Source organism: Pelodiscus sinensis, chromosome 23 (genome assembly GCF_049634645.1).
Source record: "Pelodiscus sinensis isolate JC-2024 chromosome 23, ASM4963464v1, whole genome shotgun sequence".
Lineage (NCBI taxonomy): Eukaryota > Metazoa > Chordata > Testudines > Trionychidae > Pelodiscus > Pelodiscus sinensis.
This window is the reverse complement of record NC_134733.1, coordinates 18,903,712-18,927,075: the sequence shown is the minus strand read 5'-3', so window position 1 is coordinate 18,927,075 and position 23,364 is coordinate 18,903,712. Positions and strand designations below refer to the sequence as shown.

The window sequence follows — 23,364 nt, the reverse complement described above, 5'->3', positions numbered from 1 at the left end:
TTCTGTATAAAACACCTTAGCTAAGTCATCAAAACACAAACCTGACAACACAGTGGTGGGCAACCTGTGGCTCGAGGGCCATTTGCAGCCCATTGGCTGTGTGGCCTGATAGACATTTTATTTATTGATTCTTACATGCATAGTTGCCAGATTCTGCTGGTTTCTGTCTGTGTTATTTTCCCCTTACTGGCATTACTGAAGTGACATGTATGTAAAGTACGGGCACATGAAGGGAGGTGCACACAACAATGACTGTAAGAGCAGTGCACTCCCTTTGCATCCAATCAAAATGATGCTATGGTTTAATCACCAAACCAATTGTGTGCAAGCATAGTTAGAAAAAACTACTCTATCCTGGGAGACTATCTTGGTTATGACAATCTTGTGGCCCACGGAGATGGAGGCCACTCAGTAGCTTACGTTGCCCATCACTGCTACCACAGCAATGTATTTCAGAGAACCGTTACATCAAATATGAAAGCAATGATGTTTCTATTATCAAATGCTTTTTAAACAACTTGAGTCCTTGTACAAAAAATTTTTCAAATGAGCTGCTTTCCAAATTTAAGATTGAGCTTTTAATATGTTTCTTTTATGCTGTGCTATGTAATGACACTAAGAGAATTATATTTATAGGAAAATACCTTGCATGTTCTTCAGGAAGTTTTCTTTGCCGTTGCATATGAAACATGAGATCTCCCCCATTTACATATTCTATGACAAGAAACAATCTGAAAATATATAATACAATTAATGTATTCCAGTATAAGAAAAACAGTATTTTTTTAATCCCACATGACTGACATTTTTACTAAGGTAATAATTAATATTTCACCTCAACAACAACAAATCTAAAGTTAAAAATGTTCCTTTGAGTTGCCCTCTCATGTTAGGCATTTAAATTTGTAATTACAATAAAAATTAATGACCATTTGGAAACAAAACAAGAGCATACATTTAATAAATAATACACCTATGCCTGTGGTATGTAGATGATATATCAATAATTTAAAAACATGTACAAGAATACTTCAATAGAAAAACACAAATGAAGAAATTGATTGGAACTTAATGACGATGCACCTGCTTACACTAGTTTTGAGTTTGGCATGAAGCCAACATAACTATCCAAACATATGAAAAGGATAACAGAGGTTGCTGAAAATAACCAAGTAACATTGTGGGCTGTCAGTATGAAACACTGGTTCTTAAAATACAGTATCAGATGCATATTTTAAATATCTAAGTGAGTTAGGGAACGAGACAAATGAATAAAATATTGTCACGGTAATATGGCAAGTAGATGATAAATTGCAAAACCAAAGGTGTTATCAAAATTAAATGCAGGAGCAAAATAGACATTTATTTTCAAATAATGAGACATTTATACTACGAAAACATCTTATTTTAATAGCTATAGCTAACCTATCACCTGCACCAGGCTGAGGCTCCGGGGTTGGGGCAGGCAGAGCCTATGGCTGCCCAGGGCTGTCTCTAGCTCCTGGCCAGGCACAGCAGGGCACTGGGGGAAGGGCCTCCACTTCTGCAGGGAGCAACTGTGGCTTAGCCCAACCCCCAGCATCCCATAGAGACAGCAGCATGTGACTAGCCACCCTGATCTGCCGAGCAGCCCTAGGACTGCTCCCTCCCAGAGCAAGAGGCAGAGCCTATTGTAAGGGGTGGGAGGTGCTAACCTCTTCGCTCTTGGGAGCTGCATGCCGCAGGGATGCAGAATCCAGTGCAGGGTCATACTGCCCGCTCTGCATCCTGGGCCCCAAGTGCTGCGCGTGCCACTTATATAAGCAAACAACACAAGTATGCAGGGGCAAGATTAGAAAGGTGAAGACACAAAAAGAGCTCAATCCTGCTAGAGATATAAAGGGTAACAAGATGACATTCTACAAATATAGTAGAAGCTAAAGGAAGACCAAGGACAGGATAGACCCGTTGCTCAGTGAAAAGGGAGGAACTATAACAGGAAATTTGGAAATGGCAGAAGTGCTTAACGACTTCTTTGTTTTGATTTCTGTCAAGAAGATTGATAGTGACAGGATGCCTAACACAGTGAATGTTAGTGAAAATGGGGCAGATTTAGAAGTTAAAATAAAAAAAAGAACAAGAAAAGTTAGATGTTTGCAAGTCACCAGCGCTTGATGAAATGCATCCTAGGATACTCAAGGAGCGGATAGAAGAGCCTTTAGATATCATCTTTGAAAAGTCATGGAAGTTAGGCGAGATTCCTGAAGACTGAAAAAGGGCAAATATAGTGCCCTTCTATAAAACAGGAAATAACAACAACCCAGGAAAACTACAGACTAGTCAGTTTAACTTCTGTGCCTGGAAAGATAATAGAGCAAATAATTAAGGAACTCATCTGCAAACAACTGGAAGAAAAGAAGGTGGTAGGTAAAAGCAGCTAGCATTAATTTGTAAAGAACAAATCAGTCAAACCAATCTGATAGCTTTCTTTGCTAGGATAATAAGTCTTATGGATAAGGGAGAAGCGATGGATGTGATATACCTAGACTTTAGTAAAGCATTTGACAGGGTCTCACATGACATTCTTATCAATAAGCTGGGGAAATACAACCTACATGGGGCTACTATAAAGTGGGTGCATAACTAGCTGGATAATCACTCTCAGAAAATAGTTATCAAGAGTTCACAATCATTCTGGAAGGGCTTAACAAGTGGGGTTCTGCAGGGGCCTGTTTTGTGGCTGGTTCTGTTCAATATCTTCTTCAAGTATTTAGATGATGGCATAGAGAGTACAATTATTAAGTTTGCAGATGATGCCAAGCTGGGAGGGATTGCAAGTGCTTTGGAGGATGCAAAACTAAAGAAACGGTCAGAGTAAACAGGATGAAGTTTAATAAGGACAAATGCAAAGTACTCCACTTGGAAAGGAACAATCAGTTTCACACATACAGAATGGGAAGTGACTGTCTAAGAAGGAGTACTGCAGAAAGAGATCTAGGGGTCATAGTGGACCACAAGGTAAAATATGAGTCAATAGTGTGACACTGTTGCAAAAAAAAAAAAAAAAAAAAAAATCAAACATGATTCTGGGATGCATTAACAGGAGTATTGTGAACAAGACATGAGAAGTCATTCTTCTGCTCTACTCTGCACTGATTAGGCCTCAGTTGGAGTACCGTGTCCAGTTCTGGGCACCAAATTTCAAGAAAGTTGTGGAGAAATTGGAGAAGGTCCAGAGAAGAGCAACAAGAATGATTAAATGTCTAGAAAACATGACCTATGAGGGAAGACTGAAAGAACTGGGCTTTTTTAATTTAGAGAATAGAAGACTGTGAGGAGACATGATACCAGATTTCAAGTATCTAAAAGGATATTAACAAGGAAGAGGGAGAAAAATTATTCTCCTTGGCCTCTGAGGATAGGACAAGAAGCAATGGGCTTAAATTGCAGCAAGGGATGTTTAGGTTGAAAATTAGGAAAAACTTCCTAACTGTCAGGATGGTTAAACACTGGAATAAGTTGCATAGGGATGTTGTGGAATCTCCATCATTGCAGATACTTAAGATCAGGCTAGATAGACATGTACCAGAGATGATCTAGATGGTGTTTGGCCCTGCTGTTAGGGTAGGGGACTGGACTTGATGATCTCTCAAGGTCCCTTACAGTTCCAGCATTCTATGATTCTATGGCACATGAGCCTCTGATCCAGGACTATTACAGCTCTACTCTCCAACTGCAACTGAAGCATTTCCGAATCAATTACAGTAGCAGAAGCTAACCCAATATACTTTAACTCCTTGACTACTATAAAATACTGGTCTAGCCATATGAAAAGAGTATGATCTCGCAATCTGAGGGAAATGCAATTCATGGCATCATAATTCAACAACTCATCAAGGTTTCACCCACTGGCACCGTATCCTGCATGCAATGATTCTCTATTTCACAGCTGGACACAGTGTAATCAGAGAAGACACGGACTATTATCATACGTACATTTCTCTCAAAAGTAAAACAACTGGCTTCAGCTTTCTTTGCTGTTTGTTGATAAATCAGTAGTGCTTGTTTATTACTTTGCATTACAGAAAGGCAGGATGTGAAGAAAGGGTAGTTAGAGATTTAGCAAGAAACTCCAGAAATTCATGGACATTTTGGAGAAAGATTAACAAGCAGCCTAGGTTTTTTTTAGTCCAATACATGTCTTCAAATATACTACCACAAGTATGGGTCCAATTCTGTAATACTCTACACAGTATGCTCACTGAAGTCTGTGGGAGAACCAGACAAAAGAAAGGCTGCAATGTAAAAACCTATCAGTGGCTTTTCAAAACTCTAGTTTTGCAAGGCACTCCTCAAAACCAACAAAGGGAAAATGGAACAGAGACAGGGAAAAATACAGGTGGAATGATCAGCCACATGAAAAGACATTTATTACTCACTGGAGAGAAGATTTCATACATGGGAAAATAAAATACAAGCAATGCAGATAAGATTAAAGAGTCCTACAAATTAGACATATGCTGAGTGAGTGCTTGTTATCAAAGATGAAGCTGCTTCAGAGGCAGCTTTTCCTTAGGCATACAATTATTTCACAATTAAAAATTCTTCTTTCTACACCTTCCGGTTTGTTATGACCCAATTTTAGGATTTTCTTGCAACAACTATTGAAGAATTTGAAGGGAAAAAAAAGAAAAGAAACCAAGACAAAAACACTACTAACAATTTTAACACACAAACAGAACAGAACTTTTAATCTTACACTGCTGGAACTGCGGCTCTCTTATGCCCTCTATCTCAGTATCTTAATTATTGTGATCCACAATGTTATCCAATTTAGACTAATTTGCAAAGACTTATGCATATGTTTACATGTATGATTGTAGTACTTACTCAGTGGGACTCCTCTCTGCAGGCTCAAAGTCTTTGATTGTAAGCATCCTTGCTAGGGATCTACCTTAATTATTTGTTAAGTAGCACATGTATCTCTTAGTAACAGCAATAAAATAAATGACACTAATGCCTAAAAATGTAGGGAACTACCTTGCTTGTACTTTAAGGATTAAGTTTCACTGCAGGATTAAAGAGGAGAAGCCAGGCTGGGAAAAAGAACTAAAAACACAACTCCAACTAGAAAGGCAACAAAGAAAAACACCAGACTAGTATTTTATATTTCTGTATGTTCTCTTCTTTCAAACCTGCTCCAGTATTAAAAGCTCCCACAGAAGTGATATACAATGGACTTTTCTAAACTCTAATTTCAGTCCTCTTCTTGCTTCTTATGATTAATGCTGCAAGTTTGTCATTGATTCTGCAACTTTCCAGGACCTCCATGACTTCTGCAGTGTCAAGTGCAGGTGGCCTGAGGCTATCTACCTGCTCCAGCAATCCCTGGGCCAGCAACACTGTCCAGTGTTGGGATAGTCTTGGGCCACCATGCCACCAGCCTTCCCTCCCTCTCAGAATCAGCAGGAGTTTGGGTGTTGGAAGGAGCTCAGGGTTGGAGCCTGGAAGGGGATGAGGGTTGTAGGCAGCCCTTACTGTGGGTGGCTCCCTGGAAGCTGTCTCATGGTACCGCCTTCAGCTCCTAGAGTAGGAAGAGGGGTGGCCAGACAGCTCCATATGTGGCCTTTGCCACAGGTGCAGCTCCAGCAGCTCCCAGTGGCCATGGCTCCCAGCTCTTGGGGTAGGAACAGCACGCAGAGCCCCCTTGGCTGTCCCTCCATTTAGGAGTGGAGGGAAGGACATGCTGCCAATTCCAGAGAACTGCACAGAGCCAGGAATAGCGTCTGCCAGTGCCCTTGCCTCTGAACACTAGCAAAGAATTGTGGTCCTTAACTCCCCTCCACCCACCTTCAGAGCTGCCTCACCATCTCTACAGGCTACCCAAGAATTAGACAGGGGTATATGATACAAGTCATGGACATATCAGAGGCTGTGAATTTTTGTCTATTGCTTGTCACCTGACTTTTACTAAAAATACCCATGAAATAAATTGTAGCTTTATGATGTTTATAAGGAATCCTGATTTTTAAAAATGTCTCTGTTTGGTTTTGACATTAGTCATTCAGGGATCACCTATTTTGGAAGACACTGATGAGATGGAAGTATTAATGAAGAAATGACATCACAAGAGCAAAGAGAATGAAGCAGCAGAAAAAGGAAGGAATTTTAAAATAATATTAAACTATTTTTGGCAGTGTTTCTGAACATCTATTACACTTCACTGACCTTTTCCTTCAGTTACTCTATCAGTAATAATATATATCCTGACATCTGATAGGCTGTTACGCAAAATCAAGATAAATCAGAATTGACACTGCTGGTATTTCTAAACTAAAAACCAAGCAGGAATTAAAAACAAGAATAAAAACCTTTTCAGCTGCTTTTTCTATACATCTTAAAACAGCAACAAAAAAGGCACACTCCCTTTTTTTTTATTAGCACCCTTTACAAGTCACATTTGGAACGCTTCCTCTGTCTCCTTCTGGTCCATAATAGTCCTATCTTGTAGATCTGCAGGGCAACATAGGCACTGATCAAAAGGTTGTGTGTTTTGTTTTCGTTTGCTTTTTTTACTTCTGGGTCATTATAGTTACTGTGAATGTGATGATTAAACCTTGAAGGGAGAGTTACAGAGGTGGCCCATTTCATGGCTGTGCACTTAAGAATATGTCCGGGTGCATGGGGAACAAAGAAGAGTGTTCCTTTTAAGCAGCTACCTATATGAGTTTAAATTAGCAGTGGCAAGCCCACAGCTTGTGAGCCGCAAAAACTGCAGCTCCCGACAGCACCAGGGTGGAACCCAGAACCGCTTAGGTCAGCCACTCTCATGGCCGGGCTGCTGTGAGCCGCATGCGTGCTCACGGCCCATGCTGTTCTGCTCACGGCCCCCAGTGCACTGCGTCATATCCTGCACATGCAGGTCGGGTCGCACCCAGCGTCCCAGCCTGCACGTGCTAGTAGCCGGCTGCTGAGCGCAGGCAGCAGTGAGGGCTCCGGGTGCGGCAGCAGTACCAGCAGTGGCTCCGGGACCCGGGCATAAGGTTAGTGGGGGAGGGGAATTGGATTAGAGCAGGGGGTGGGGGGAATGCCTGGCTCTGGAAGAGGGGAGGGGAGAGGAAGAGGATTGGGTGTATGGGGTGCACATGGCATCTCGGATACGCGTGGCGGTAGCAGTGGCTCTGGCTCTAGGACCCGAGCATAAGGTTGGAGAGAGAGGGGGATTGGGTTAGAGCAGGGAGGGGAGGTGTCTGGCTCTGGGGAAGGGGAGGGGAAGGGAGGGAGATTGGGTTGGGGGTGCACATGGTGTGCCAGCTGCTCAGCGCATGCGCCCCAGCTCCTGGAGGGAGACGTGCGGCTGTAGTGGCAGCTCCGGGACCTGAGAATTAGGTTAGAGCGGGGGGGAGAGGGATTGGGTTAGAGCAGGGGAGAAGGGGGAGAGCCTGGCTCTAGTCTGGGGAAGGGGAGAGGGATTGGGCTGGGGGGAGGTGTGTGCCTGGCCCTGGGGAAGGGAAGAGGGACTGGGTTAGAGCAGGGTGGTGGTGCCTGGGAGAGGGGCGGAGGGAAGAGCAGCTTTTTCTGTCCCCAGCTGTTTCTGTCCCCTTTCCAGATCTCTCCCCCTCCCCCCACGAATACCCTGCCTCAGCATCCTGTCCCCTGCACCTACCAGTGAGGGCCACGTTAGTGAGGCTTGGGGGGGTTTGGAGTGATTTTTTTTGCACCTCACTTGTGTTGCCCCCAACTCAAAACAGGTTTCCTGCCCCTCTCATAAATAAAGACAACGCTGAAACATTTTGTGTTTGACATAATATTTTATTTAAAAATGAAGTCAGGCCGACAAGCCCTGAATTGGGGCCAAGCCCCCATCTGGCCGCAGCATCATAACACTCCTGCACCACCACCCCGATCCCAAACCTGAGCCTATCATACACTGGAACCCTCTGTCCTGAGCCTCTCACATCCCCACATTCCTGCACCCGCACATCCCCAGTCTTCTGCCACAATACTCCTGCACCATCCATACACTGCAAATCTGTGTCCTAAGCCCATCATACTCTCAGCCTCCCTGCCCTAAGCCCCTAATGTACTGCAGCCCAAATTCCTGCACCCTCTCAGCCACAAGCCTGCGGCTTGTTCAGCATCCCAGTCCTCTACCTGACCCCAACACTCTCTGGCCTGGAGCCCCTCCCTGAGCCAGCATCCTCTTCTCTACTTCCCCCTGCACCCAAATTCCCTCCAAGAGCTTGCACCTCTCACCCCTTCCCAGTGCTTTTTTTGTGATGGTATGCCCTGGGACAGTGTACCGGCACCTATTTTCCCCTGGGACAGTGTACCGGCACCTATTTTCCCCCGGCACGGGTTCCCCCCCTTAACAACTTCTCCCCACCCCCAGTACATGGCTCTTTGCACTCTATCAACCACTATTTTGGCTCTTTGTCTCTAACAGGTTGGCCACCCCGGTGTAAATTAAATAAATCCACTGAATACTGCACAAAATCTGCCCGTTTCAGTTATGCAGAGGTTCTACTGCATTCTACTCACGTGAATAGAATCCAAGTAAATCTTCCAAACATCATATATGTAACAGTTTGCATGACTAGCATGTGTGTCAGTGTATCACTGAAGGGGCTAATGCCACCAGCAGAAAAGAATTATTCTGCGGTCTGTAGTGCCTAAATTCAGCCATGAATAAGAATACTCATACAAGAAAAAGTAATTGGAAACATCCATTATTCTAGCTATAATTATGAACTCTGGCATAAGGACATTTCTATTAATTTTTCTTCCACATATTAAATACCTGCATGCAGTAAAATACTGGAAAAAAATCATAAACCACTTCATAAACGCAGAAGAGAAAAAACAATTAAGATAATTTAAGTATTTTCTCAAATGAACCAAAGAACTTTCTCAATCTGTGCTATGTATTCAAATGCCACAGTGATGAAAGTATAAAAAGATCAAACAGCTATATACAAAACATTACTTCTAAATACATATATAGGATAGTCTTCAAGTTGTCCAAATTATGTAGAAAAGCCATCTTAATTGCCCCAATTAATAATGTTAGAAGACATAGCTCTTAATGTGTGTTTAAACCTGTTTGATTGTGTGTCTCTATGTATAAGCAAGACACAGCTAACTTACTACCCTAAAAGTTAGTCCATTTACATCTCTGTATCTGAACATGACTATACTATTCAACAGGCTACACTGACGTCTTGCGTTACTTCTACAAAGGGCTGTTATAATAATATATCCATCCAAAGATTTCAAAGCACTACGATGACAATCTCTAACTGCCATGGTTGTTTTATGAAAAGCAGTTAGTACAATGATCAAGATTTTAAAAAACAAAGTAACTTCAAAACTTTCTTACCGACTTGTTGTTTGAAAGCACGAATGTAAACCAACTAGGAATGGATTACTGGATGCCTGCTCAAACACATGTTTCTCTGTCTGTACCCAATCAATATCCTGAAATAGAGTATTTGGAAAATCAGAACTACTGTTGGATACCCTGTGGTGGGTAAAGCCAGAAAAGAAACTGTCAACATTTATAATCCCATATATATATAAAGTGTGTGTGTGGCACTGAACAACATTCTTTAAAAAAAGTAAGCCTTTTTTATTTTTTTGCTTCAACTATTTGCCGGAAGTTTTCTGATTATCCAGAGAAAGTGGTACAAAATTTACCAGTTATGAAACTTAAAAAATAATAAAACACATCTCAAGTATAAATGATATATTGGTTCAAAGGGTATCACATTGTAACTATTTGCATCAGCTGGAGCTGCCACGGTTTGCTTTATTTTAGGTATAAGTCAATGAGTTTCACACTATTTCTATGATCCGCTAACTATAAAGATGAAAAACTGAAAGAGGAGATTACAAACTATTAGTATTTTCAAAGTTTAATAGATGCTAGACGAGTATAGCAAAATCAAGACCCAGGGTAACAAAATATCCCAAACCTGTTTACAAATGCAAAACCTAAAGTCTGTGTGCTCCAACTGTTCTCAGCATAGGTAGGCATTCCCCGTGCCTTTTACACCCTATATTCCACAATACCCCACCCCTTCATGCACACTCAAAGGAGTGACTGGCAAGAAAGCCTGTGCATTGGTGAGCTTGAATTCCCCATGTTCTAGCTAACCAATACCATATCAGCTCTATAATCAATCTGAAGACAACCAGAACAGATACCCAGGTGCCCTTATATGAGGTCCAGCAGGAAAAAGCTAGACTGCAACCTCCAGAGAGCAATCCTCGGTGCTATCCTGTCATACACACATCTACACACACACACACACATCCAAAATTAGTATAAATAAGCAACGGAATTGTTTCCATGTTTGTTTGTTTTTAAACACAAAGTAAACTGACTGTAAACCAAACATTGTGCTATTTCCACCAGTGTGTGATGCTGGCTCGTAACTACCAAAAAAGGGAAGAAAAGGGGACATTATTTTCATTTCCTAGACTAACAAATCAAAAGTAATTAAAAAAATTCCTTCAGCTATAATAACTGATACTTTTGTTACAGGTATTTCTAAAGATATCTTTCAAACTGTATACTAAGATAACTCAGTGAAAAGCTAGTTGTTGAATTATATTTTTTGAAAAGGTATTATTACTTTTAGACTGACAACATACCCTAATGAGCCTTTATCAGGATATTTCCCTTCAATTCATTTAAATTCTGTTCTAATAAAATCAGGTGAAGCAGATCCAAGATTCAACTCCTCTTGGGTGACAATATCCTTTGAATATAATCCTACTACTACAACACTAACAGTCAGTGGCAAAGCATCAGCAAGTTTGATGCATTCTAAATTCACTGATATTTGAAAGAGGAAAAGATTGCTAAGTAATGTTGTTTTTTTTAAACCACTGAAACACAATCAAATGAAATTTCCATCACTTTAGATTGTGCGTATTCATAAAATTCCATTTCTTCTAGATGCTAGTTTGTGGCAAACAGCAGCAATTAGATCAATTTTCTATGTTATGATGTGCAAGAGTCACAAATTCAAAGTAATTCAATGTAAGAATTTTTTCAACTGTTTCTTGTTCTCAAAGGCAACTACAAAGCTGACTAAAAATTTCTCCTCATTTTTCATTGGCACTGAAAGAAATAACTAGAGAAACAAAAAATGTAATCGTGGAGCAACTTTTTATTAATCCCTTTTTCTGGTAACGAAAAGTGAGATTGAACACTTAAGTGAGCAAATCTAAAGATAAAAAACAAATCAAAGGCCTGATCTACACTACAGCAGAAGGTCAAATTAAGATCTGCAACTCCAGCTACATTAATTACATAGCTGGAACCGAAAGAAATTGCGTTTCTGCACCATCCACACAGCGGGAGGCCAACAGGAGCAAATGCTCCTGTTGCATTCCCTAACTCCTCACAAAAGGAGGAATACAGGATGCTGGCCAGAGCTTCCCTCAGCATTTGATTTATGGCTCTATACTAAACCTGCTAAATCAAACACCAGAAGATTGACCTTTGGCATGTCAATCTTCTGTGCAGTGTAGATGTGGCCTCAGTAGCCTTACTCTTCTACTAACAGTCTCTGGAAAAGTAACAAGTAGAACAACTAGTGAAATTGGTTATCACCACCATCACCAGATTTTTTTTTTAAATTCTTTGCAACAAAATATTGCCTTTTGTAAACTATTCTTCCAGTAGCCATGGAATTAAGGGAGACTGCCAACTTGGAAATCATGTGTGTGTCTGAAAACCGTATAGTTATCAGAATCAGGAGTTAAGACTCCTAATATAGAAAGAAGATACTGAAAACTCTTATTTTTCGAGTCCATTTACTTGATGAATGTGGTATCAATGTCATGATTTCCTCTCAATCTGTCACTCCCTAACCATACCAATTTACACCATATTTTTAAAGCAATTTTAAAAAACAGGACATACTCTTGGTCCACAGAGACTGGATTTTTTTTTTATTTAAAAATATCATATTGATGTAGCCCCTTTAAAAGCCAGTGGTTTACCAAATGTGAAAAATTATCTACAGAATTATATTACATGTATGTCTCTTCTGTGTGTGTACAAACCCAAAATGCACTTGCAGAGTATTTCTATAAAATTAACAACATTTTATAATGTAAATTCAGCTCCTGTTACGAAGTGCAGCATTCATTGATTAGTTTTTTCCGACATCCTACAAGCTGAAATTGTGAGGGAGGCAACATCTTGCTATCCTTTCAGTCGCAGATGAACAAACTATCAATACCCAATGCTCTATTTAGCCAGTAAACAAAAGGCTAGACTTTCAACAAAATCCAGGTTTATTAGAAAAATTTCATTTGTGTTTTTCTAAGACCGCTAGCCAATTTGTCTGTCATAGTTACTTCAGAGGCTGTGAACATTTCTCCCAGAACCAATCTGTGCCATACTTAACGTTGATGCCACCAACTTACTAGTCAGTCAAGCTTCCACTACATGACAAATATTTGTTCAAAATTACAGGTTACATTCTTAGTACATTTGCCTTCATTAACTAGTTAAAACTAATGCATTAATACATTAACCATGATTCAATTCAGTATTTTAAATTTGAACACAGACTTTTACCTCATCATCATGGACCAATTCTTTTTTCACTACTTTCATGGCATAAATTTGATCATTCTTTTTTAACCGTACTAAAAGAACTTTGGCATAACTTCCACGTCCAATAACTCTGATTAAGTCAAAGTCTTGTAGTCCAAGCCCCTGAGAGATCTTAATTCCATCCATTCCATCAATAACTGGCTTGATATCCTGTATAAAGACAAACAGATACATATTCATAAACAGTTGAAGACTTCTTAACTAAGAATTGTTAGAGAAAACAAGTTAAACTTCTAACAGACAGGATTTGCTCAGTGTGTATGCTACTCAAACACAGATTGGTCAAACAGTACAAGAATGACACAGCACTAAAACAACATTCTTTTAAAAAAACTTCCTTGGCATATTTTTTCTACTTGGTATTAAGTGTGCCAAAGGAAATAGTTTGCTAAATATTTAATCTCAAGTAACATGTTTTTAATAATAGATGCAGAATGTTTCCATATGCTGCAGGTGAACTGCTATAAGACCATACATATCTACACAATTATCCTCAGCAGCTCACCACACTATGCAAAGCACAACTATATTAAAGTGTTATTTTGGCCAGTGGTGGCTGGTTTGCCAATTCCTGACATACTGATTGTTCAAAACCACCATCCATGGTGCATGTGACAAGGCTAGCATGTGACTGTCAACAGGTTGCGGCAGACCTATCATCTAAGGCAGCGTTTCTTAAACTGTGTTCTGCGGCACACCGGTGTGCTGCGAGGCAGTCGGAGGTGTGCCGCGGAGATATAGTGACCATATGCCCCTTTTTTCCCCAGGACAGTCCTAGATTTAAGGACACCCAGCGCTAGCGTGGCGCAGCAGCAACTCCCTGCCTCCACCCAGCACGTAAGTGGCTCCCTCGGTGCTTTGCTCAAGCAGCCAGGGCTGCTGCCGGTGGCGTTCAGCGTCCAGAGCTCCCATGCAGCACGTGCTGCTGTCCGGCAAGGCCCTCCCAACACTGCGTAGCCCTTTCTTCCTGCTGCGGGACTGCCTCTGCCATGCGCCACCATCGCGGCCTCCTCTATCCACAGGCAGCCACCACCGCTGCTGGAGGAGGAGGGGCACTGGTTGGAGTGGTGAGCTGCTCCTGGGAGCTGCCACCAGCATCCTGGCAGAGACTGCGCAGAGCTCGGCCGGAGTGCTGCAGAGCGGGATATGTTCAGGCTCTGCCGGTGTGCTCTGTGCACTGCCCTTTCTCCCCCACCTCTTCCCACTCCGCTGGGGGAGCAGCAGTGCAGTGACCCGCTCGCTCTGCAAGCCAGATCTGGGATGGTGGGGATTTCTTCCCTCCCCCTCTGTGCTCCTCCTAATGGGAACCAAAGCTCGTGCGGGGACTGGAATGCGGCACTAACATTAGCACCGCGGGCGGCCCAGCTCCAGGCCAGGCAAGCGGTGCTGCCTTGGAAGCAGCTGGGGCCAGGCCTGTGGGGACTTCTGGGGCCCGACCACAGACTCGAGCCCCGCTAACTGGAAGGCAAAAGGTGGGGGAGGGGCTTGGAGAGAACTAGGGGAAAGGAGGGTGGGAGAGGACCGGGCTTGTGCTGAGCGGAGAGGGGCAGAGCAGGAGAAGAAAGGGGAAGGCACCAAGAGACAGGGTGGAGGAGAGACAAATGCCAGGGGGCCAAGTGGAGACAAAGAGGAAAAGGGCAGGAGGAGGGACGGGAAGTGTCAATGAGGGTGGAGGGGACAGGGTGATGCCAGGAGAGTAGAGGGGAAGGGCACTGAGAGGAACTGGGGTAGAGGGTGGTGAGGGGATGGGAATCAGAGAGGAAGAGGGCCAGGGGCAATGAGGAAAGGAGGAAGCACCAGGAGGGTGCAGGGATAAGGGAAGGTGCAGGTGACAGGGGATTCTGGGGGTGAAGCAGAAGGGCAGACACTTGCAGGGGACAGACCAGCACCAGAGGAGAGAGGAGTAGGAGGATGGTGGGAAAAGTTCTTAGAGGGGGTTATTACTTTTACTTCTGGTCATGTGTCCATCTTGACCCCAAGAGTCAGGGTAATAGTAAACAGAGGTCAGGGGGTATAGGTAATGTGTCCCTAATTTTGGTTCAGAAAATATGGTCACCATATGTAGAGAGAACAGAGTTCAAATGGCCGTCCTTAAAAGGGGCAAGCTTTTTGCTTTGTTTTGCTCAACAAACATCCTTGGTGTTCCCCATAAAAAAATATTGTTTGGTGTTCCTCGGTCTTAAAAAGTTTAAGAAACACTAATCTAAGATTACTACATGCACTGTTTTTACTGGGGTAATTTGTTTTTAACATGTAAACCAGTTTCTACTTCTGTACATTGTGCCTGCAGAACCCCCTGCCTTGGAAACAGACTTTATACAGATCAAAGCAAAATTTTACATTAATGATCTAGAAGCAACAGGGTCTGTATTACATGACCAAATAATGATCAAATCAGAGTCCCAAAATGTAGTTTTTGTCTTGAAAAAATGGCCAGATTTAGGTCAGGCTTGTTTAACACATTACAGCTAAACAGAATCACATTTTCTAGTCAAGACACTCCCTCAGAGATTTAAATTCCAAGGTGATAAAGAATTCAAAGTCAGATAGAGAGACATTTAAAATAAAAATTCTACAGCCACAATTCTTTCCTGATGATAAATCAGAACAAGGGAAATGGTATGCAACTCTCTGCTGTTATTCATACAATGGAAAAAAGTTGTGTATCACTGATCACTCATTTTAAAGCATCAAGAACTTCCACTTTAGGTTTTCTGTCCACCTATATAGGCTGTAGAAATTCCAGCGATGTAGAAAAAAATTATTTTTTTCAAAAATACTCTCTCAGGATTTTGCTTAAAGCTATGTGGTATCCATCCAACATTAAAACTCTTGTATTCTCTACTCTGGTAAAGGAAGGACTTAGACCAAGCAAAGAGGGTCTGATTTCAGTTCTTAGATTGTTAGCCCTTCTAGGTTAGGGTTCTGTGTGTGAGTGAACAATGTCTTGCACATTCTGAGAAATACGGAGATACAAATTAATAATGAAGATCTAAACAGAAAGATACAGAAACCTTACTATGCTAACTGAGTACATCTGCCTTGGCATGAGGTTGAGCAGTTCCAGGATGTGTCAAACACACTGTAGTGAAATTGAAGTTGCTGGTCAGGACTAGGGATATGAACGAGTAATCGGTTAACTGGTTTCTCAGTAAGCATCATCCTTACCACATGATGCCTACCAGGTACTGGTTAATTGGTGTCAGAGAGCAGACCCTCATCCATGGCCTGCCACAGGCACAGAGCTGCCCCAGCAGGGATGAGAGCTGGCAGCAACCCCAACCCTGGGGCCACCAGCGGTGGCAGCAGGGCCAGCAACCTCCTGTCACCACTGATGGCAGCAGCAGCCCCGGGGGTGGGGTTGGGAGCCCCCTGCCATCAGCAGCCCCTGGACAGAGGATGGATTCTGCTTAGTTGGTTAATCAGTTAAACCTTAGGTTAACCTAATGTTTAACTGGTTAACCGATTAATCAGGATTTTACATCCCTAGTCAGCACCGTGCTGATTTCCAAGAGTGAACATTTGTGGAAGAGATTTCAAAATGGAAAATGTGTTATTTTGATAGAAGTTTTATTTGTGGGGAGATTTCTTGGCATTAAATAAAATCATATAATTTTGCTGACTGGGAATGAGAGATTTAGAGATACTCTAAATAAAAGTCACAAATAGTTAAAGTACAATATATCCTCCAGTTACACCCCATTACCCATGTTTACAATGCTTCAATACATTATGGTCTATTTTTATTTGACCTCATACCACTGTCCTTGTAGGCAGATCAATGTTCTGCCAATCTATGGGAAGTGTTTATGTAAGAAGTCTTGATCTAGGATTGACTGTTATTAAAGAGAGATTGCATTGAGCTTAAAGTGTCTAGTCAGCAAGGTTCCAGCATACCACATTTGTGTCTGTGCAGGGTATGTTATTTAAATTAGTATCACTCATCTAAGAAGGTAGAAAAATGCAAACAGCTCTGACTAGGGCAGGAGTAACTTGTCTTCATCTGCAACTGTACAGTACCTAGCACAAGAGGACTTCGCTTTCTATTAGTGGGCCTTTTGGTATTACTGCAATATAACTCAATAACCATTTTAGACAGTTTAATAAAAATTGTATGTAGTCATTCCAATGTACCCCTTTTAGTGCATTTGTTTAAGATGATTCTTAAAAAACATACATGATCAAAAGCAAAGCAATTTATACACTAACCAGAGCCATTCATGTGTGAATTACTGGCAGTGGCAATGATTGTAGTAGAAAATGGATGGTGCAGTTTTGTTGAAAAGGGGAAACCAAGCTGGTAGTGCTTTGTAAAGTGCTTCATATTTAATTTCAAATATTCCAGAAGTATTTTTATAACTATTGTTCTGAAGCCCTTTAGGCGTATTTTAAGTGTACTGGGATTTGTCAAAGTGCACTAAGGGAATAACATTCTTAGTATGCAGAGATGCTGTTAAACCCTGTACAAAAGAACCAAAAAATAAAACCTACGCATATGTTATTCTACTTTTATTTCTTCAGGGCCCTTTATAATTGAGTGTGTATTATGTATCTGCAAAATTTCAGAGCAAACTGGATAGTTAATGACTTACATTGTCAGTGAGACTGGACAAAGATTCATAATTTTAATCTGTGGAGGGGTGGCCTGAGGGTGATAAGCAGTGTACATGCATTGGAGAGGAGAACAGCCAAGTACTGAAATAATGTTAAATCATTGTAAGCTGCTAATTCGGAGGCAAAGACCAATAAATTACAACAATTATGATTTATGGAGAGTTGCACTGTGAACAGGAAAAAAAAGTCTTTCACACTTTGTGAATGAAACAAAAATAGAAAACAAGAAGTCTGAGAAACACATTAAAAATCTCTAAAATACTTTATTTTCGGGGCAGGAGCCCTACATTTCCTTTACTGATAAAAGAAGATCTACAGCAAGATGAAACTCATGGCAAATATAATTCTCTAGTCTAGAAGTATATATGTGCAGAAAACAAATATAAATTTTAAAAATAATTTAAAAAATACCTCAGAGTCATCTTTAATGTTGTCATGTTTCCGAGTTGAAGGAATGTAAGGTACTGCAAGACAAAGTGGATACACAGAACAAGTAGATTGTTAAAGCTATCCCACACATAGTAGAAAAATTATTAAATCAAAGATAGTCTAGTAGTCATGGGGTAGCAGTTTGTTTTGCCCACTGGACATTGAGGTAGGATTCTTCTACTTAGTTGTCAATCTCGATAGCACATAGAAAGGGTGCTGGAATAGGGGAAAAGCAGCATTTTGGTACTTGACAGTGACTATTTTAACTTGCTTAATCATATTTCACAGGCCCAGAATGTTTTATCCAGACCTCTTCAGTAAAAAGACTGTGGATAGAAGATGGAGCCTAGAGATTGGAGTGGTAAAGACATCTTAATGTACAAACAGTCAGATGCCCCCTAACTTAAAGGCTAAAAAGCTCACTTTCTGTAGCATACTCAGCTTCTTTTATTCCTTGCAAATGTTACCACATTGACTAACAATGTATATTTACAACAAATTTACAAGTTATAGGCTCTAAAATTTGTGAAAACCCACCTCAAACAATCCCCAAACACCATAGCTTTAAACATTTCTACAGTACCTTTCATTGTGCTACCTTAGAATGCTCTACAAGCAATGACTCATCCAGCCTTACCAACCCCCATTTTACATATGGACAACTGAGGCAGAGGGCATGGCAAGAATGTAGGATTTTGGGGACAAGGACTCTTGGCATTACATATGTATGTATTACCTAGCAAAATGGAGTCCTGATCCATGAAGCACTACTGTAATACTGATTATTAGAAAGACAAGGTAGGGAAGATTATATCTTTTATTGGACCAATTTACACTTCAGAGAAGTAGATTGCATCATGGTAACTGCCACTCAAATACCTGAAGTGAACCTGGCTCAATACAGAAAAAAAATCACTGACTGCACTCATCTACTTGCCACCTATCACACTACACTGTAACCCACACAGGTGTCATCAAATAACTATAACTCATATTTGATGGGGACGACTTCCTGAAAGAAATTTTTCCTGAATCCCTCTTCTAGCTTTCAAACAACTCCCTAATGTTGCCAATATCATCCCCCCCAGACGCCAAGGGCCTGTGCTTGCTTTCTTTCTCTCTCTCTTCCCCCTCCCTACCAAGGGCCTACATTCTCTCCCTCTCTCCTCCACTCAGCCACCAGGAGCCTACACTCTCTCCCCTCAAGCCACCAGAAGTTGGGGGGGGGCCTGAGGGGAGGGGGGTTATTTGTCTTGGGGTACACAAAACAAATATGACTCCTGAAAGGGGCACAGTATTCTAGAAGAGTTAAAAGCTTTAAAGCATGCACAATACTGCTGGTTCTCATAAGTGCGCACAGCACAGCCAGTCCTTACTGGAGCAGTGCACCCCTTTACCTCTGAATTAAACAAATCATAATACTCTCACATGAACTCTCGCAGAAAAATGATGAAAGATCCAGCAGGTGATAGTGTGCTGGGTGCTATCTTGGGGGGAAACCACCACCTCTACTGCTAAGAGCACTGTGGATACTTTGGAGGGCAACCGAGTCCGCAGAAAGAGAACCTATCCTGGAGGGTGAATTAATAGATGAAGAGTGACGTTAGAGGAGGATGTGGGGCTCCCAGATGGATTGCCCAGTTAAGCAAGCAGTCAGGAATAATTCTCCACTCCTGAGGTAAATACCCATTCTCAGTAGCTTCTCCACGGGGAGCTGGAAGCAGATGAGATGCAGAATGAGTGGCTCTGGCTTGGGGAGTGCAGGGGTGAGTATAAGGCAGAGAAAAGTAGAAGGCTGGCTGTTTTTCTGTGAACTGTGCATAGTCTTTTGTAGCTAGTCATTATGTCCAGGCAGATTGTCGATGCACACCAAGATCACAATTGATTCCTGCAGAGAGAGGTTCTGGAAACTTTGCCTGAGACACTTGTTAATTTTCTCTATGATGTTCCAAGGCAGCGCAGCTGTGTTTCTTCCTCCATTGTAGGACAGTCGCCCATATCATTCTTCAATCAGTAGTGCAGGGACCACCATGGCACAGATGGGCTGCATATAGAGCAGGGCAAAAACCACTAGCATACAGAAGTTGAGCCCTTCTTGCCGTCAGTAGAGATGTCTGTTACAGTGATACTTGTCTATAGAGAAGTGTGGCATTATTAAAAAGGTTTCCCTGCAAATGTGCTCTTTTGCTCCTACGCACACCCTAACCCCGTCCTTCCCGCACACTCACCATGTTTACAGTGTCTGCAGAGATGTGTGCATCTTGCAAGGATCAGAGGGAAAATGGCTGTGATTACTTTGGCCCAGGTACAGGCTGTTCAAGCATTTCCTTGAATGGACATGTTACATGGGATGCAGCAGGGAAGCAATCCCAAAAGAGGTAGATTTCAGTGCTCCTTCATTGTCAAAGTGCTTCCTCAAACACTCCCTGATGTGAATAGCTATCATCTTGTGGTCTGGAAAGAAAGTCCCCACCTGCAGCTTTTTGTACAGGCCAGTGTTCCTGAAGATGCATACGTCATGCACCTTTTCAGGTCACCCCACACTGATGTCTGTGAAATGCCCATGGTAATCTATAACTGAAGTAACGTTGAGAAGCATCCCTTCCTACTGATATACTCTGTAGCAAGGTGACCTGGTGCTAAAATTGGAACATGTGTGCGTGCCATTTATTGCCTCCTGTCACGGAGCAGACTCACCACCATGGTGCCTTCAGCCGGTAGCCCCGGGAATTAGCTTGTCAACTCACGGGACGCCTCCCTCTAGCTGGTGTCTCCCTGTGTTCTCGCTTGCCTCTCTAGTCCAGATCTGCATCATTCTTGGACCACGGTGTCCTCTTCAAGACACTGCCCTCTGGAAGTGCCCACTCCAGTGTCTCTGAGCCCCCTTCTGGGGTTAGGTGTTTATCCAGCTTTGCACTCCAGGGTCCTCCCCTCCCAAGGGGCACCCAGTTCTCCTCCCAGGGAACACCCAGTTCCCCTCTACCCACCTTGCCTCAGTGATCCACTACCAGCCTTCAACTAGCAAACTGCAGTCTGTAATGGACATTCATCACTGGCAAAGGGGTGTGAACCTGCTGCCTTTGCCTACCATGGCTGCCCCTCTGCAGCCTTAGTAGCCTTAAGCCTTGCTTTAGGCCCTGCAACCTGGGAGTTTGCTTGGCCAGAGCTTCCTCAGCCCTGCCTTCCTTTCCCAGCACTGCTCTGCTTCCCTGGCACCCAAGTAACTTCTGCTCCCTCTCCAGAGCAGCAGTAAGTTCCCCTCTCCCTCCAGGAGCCCTTCTTTATATAGCCCCCAGCTCGGTCCTCATTAGCAACAACTGAGTCAGCTGTGGCTTCACTCTCAGCCCTCACTGAGGGCCAGCTTTTTGCCCTTAAAGGGCCTGGGCAAGGCAAGCACCCTGTCACACCTCCCCACACACAAAGTTAGCAAAGCCCATCTCTGGAAAGCCAGCCACTATGTAATGTACATTTTCCAGAGTTATGGTCCTCCATAGCAGAATGTGATTTATTGGCTTTGCACACTTTGAATAGTGCAGCCCCAGTGGTAAACCTGCCCACTCCAAACTGACTTGCAGCACACAAGTATCAGTCAGGTGTTGCCAGCTTTTAGACAAATTGCCATATGCTTCTCTGCCAAGAGGCCAGCTCTCATTCTGATGTTCTGGTGTTGCAGTTCGGGGACCAACTCCAGGAAGGTTGCTTTACACATCCTAAAGTTCTATAGCCACCACTCTTTATCCATACCTTCATGACAGTGCAATCCCACTACTCAGTATTAGTTTCCCTAGCCCAAAAGTGACAGTCTACCCTTCACAATTGTTCTGTAACTGCCCAATGCAATGATAGATTGCTGCTGTCCATCTCATGCAGAATGTTGTCACCTTGCAAGTCTTCTTCCTCTGTCAGTAACTTCAAATGCAACTGCTGCAATGCATGATATCCTCATGGCACTGAACAGAGCATAGGAAAGAAGTGTGGGATCCATGCTTTCTCACTGCAGATGCTGGAGTGCACAGCAAAGAATGAGAGTTGGAAAAATGGCATTAAAGGATGCTGAAAACCTCTAGAGGGTTGGGAAACAAAGCAGTGCCAGATGGGGTGTTTTGCACAGTGCTAAGACATACTGCACACCATTCCACGTTCCCACAGTGCCTAGCAACAGATGGTGTCACCTGTCACTCTGGAATACATATCCACAGTGCATTACTCACGCTGTCAATAAGAGAGTAAAAATATGGTCATGATATGTCGACAAAGGGAGCAAAAGTAAACATGCTTTGGCAACTTTTTCTTTGGTAACTTCTGTGTTAACATTAGGTTTGGTGATGAAACTTTGTAATGCAGACACACCCTCAGATTTCCTTCCCCTGTTTTGAAGAGCTTTGTGTAGTTCAAAAGCTTGTACTTTTCACAAATATCATCTGATCTAATAAAAGATATTACCTCATATACCTTGTGCTCTCATTCTGGAAACATGGTTACCACAAGGCAAACATACTAATAATTCCTAATAATGGTAACACAGAGTCCCTATTATGACTATATTTACATCCAAAGACATAAGTATATCAATTCCACATTAGTGGGAAAAATACCTACTTTCATCTGTTTCTTCTGAGGGGAGGTCAACTTCATCATTTTTATCATCTAATTGAGGTTCCTGGGAAGGCATGACCGAATCCTGGTAAAATAATAATTAATAGAAAAAAAAATCCATCAGTTACTGTAATGTGTTTGATACCATCTGAATACCTCTTCCTAAATGTTTAAACAAATCTGTTTTGTTATATAAATGATATAGCTAGAAATTTACAATTTAAGCTTCCAGGACAGGTGGTAAGGTATTACAAATATTTATCAGAACATGATGGTTTGTAATGAATTATAAAGAGCCTATATCAAAAGTCTATCTGTCCTCTGCACAGTGCAGTGTAAACATGGTCATGTTTAATAATTCTCTTTTAAAACTAAATCCAGCATATTTTACTATAAAATATACACAGAATTAAAGATTTCTGAGGCTGTATCATGTGAAACTACAGCCATTCCTTATTTAAAAAAAATCCATGTTTAGTGTGAATTTATATAAACAGTATAAAGCATCAGCATATTCCCTGCGTCAGCTAAAATAAGAAATAATTCCCACTGTCCCAAAAGGTCCTGCATTCATTAATAAAGGTAATTAAATTCAGTTTTCGTTTTGTAGCGAATTATCAACCATTCACATGTAGAACTCAGAGCACAAATAACTACAAGAATATTTAGCAAATGGTCCGGTAGCAGTTTATAGACTAACAAAACGTAGATAGTATAATGAGCTTTCTTGGGCACAGCCCACTTCTTCGGATGACCGGAGTTATGATTAGAGGATAACTTTCTAAGTAGTAACTACATTCTGAATGGTATCCTTCCTGCCTTATCCATCCACTGACTTTGATCTTTATCTACTCAGGTTTAGCACTCTTTCTCCTGATACTTTATGCATAGAGGTAGGGGGGTGGGAGACAGAACATCTTTCTCCTCCCCACCCCCTGCCTCCCACCTTCCCTTCTACTATTTATTTCGAGTTTCCTTATCCTCTAATCATAACTCCGGTCATCTGAAGAAGTGGGCTGTGCCCACGAAAGCTCATGATACCATCTACATGTTTTGTTAGTCTATAAAGTGCTACCGGACCATTTGCTTGCTGTTTTTTTTTTCCTGTA

At 42.0% G+C, this 23,364-nt stretch overlaps 1 protein-coding gene and 1 long non-coding RNA gene across 8 annotated transcripts in view; one reads left to right on the top strand and one right to left on the bottom strand.

The window, feature by feature from the left end:
- The window catches only part of PRKCZ (protein kinase C zeta), a 224,877-nt gene that overhangs the window by 63,505 nt on the left and 138,008 nt on the right, over positions 1–23,364 (bottom strand). For all 6 annotated transcript variants that reach the window (XR_012897330.1, XM_075906559.1, XM_075906563.1 and 3 more), the window contains 5 exons: positions 22,259–22,340; positions 17,642–17,694; positions 12,578–12,766; positions 9,359–9,456; positions 645–731 (listed from right to left, as the gene is read on the bottom strand). Coding sequence is in view for 5 of the 6 variants with exons in the window: in XM_075906559.1 (XP_075762674.1) it covers positions 645–731; positions 9,359–9,456; positions 12,578–12,766; positions 17,642–17,694; positions 22,259–22,340 (509 nt within the window). In the remaining variant the exon portion in view is untranslated. The remainder of the gene's footprint in view (positions 1–644; positions 732–9,358; positions 9,457–12,577; positions 12,767–17,641; positions 17,695–22,258; positions 22,341–23,364) is intronic.
- LOC112545139 (uncharacterized) overlaps positions 1–23,364 on the top strand; it is a 46,864-nt gene that overhangs the window by 9,993 nt on the left and 13,507 nt on the right. The window contains exons 3-4 of one of the 2 annotated variants that reach the window (XR_012897332.1): positions 13,384–13,453; positions 17,948–18,020. This is a non-coding gene — a long non-coding RNA (uncharacterized LOC112545139). Of the gene's footprint in view, positions 1–13,383; positions 13,454–17,947; positions 22,281–23,364 lie in introns of those variants that run through there. The other variant, XR_003088570.2, reaches the window with a different exon arrangement.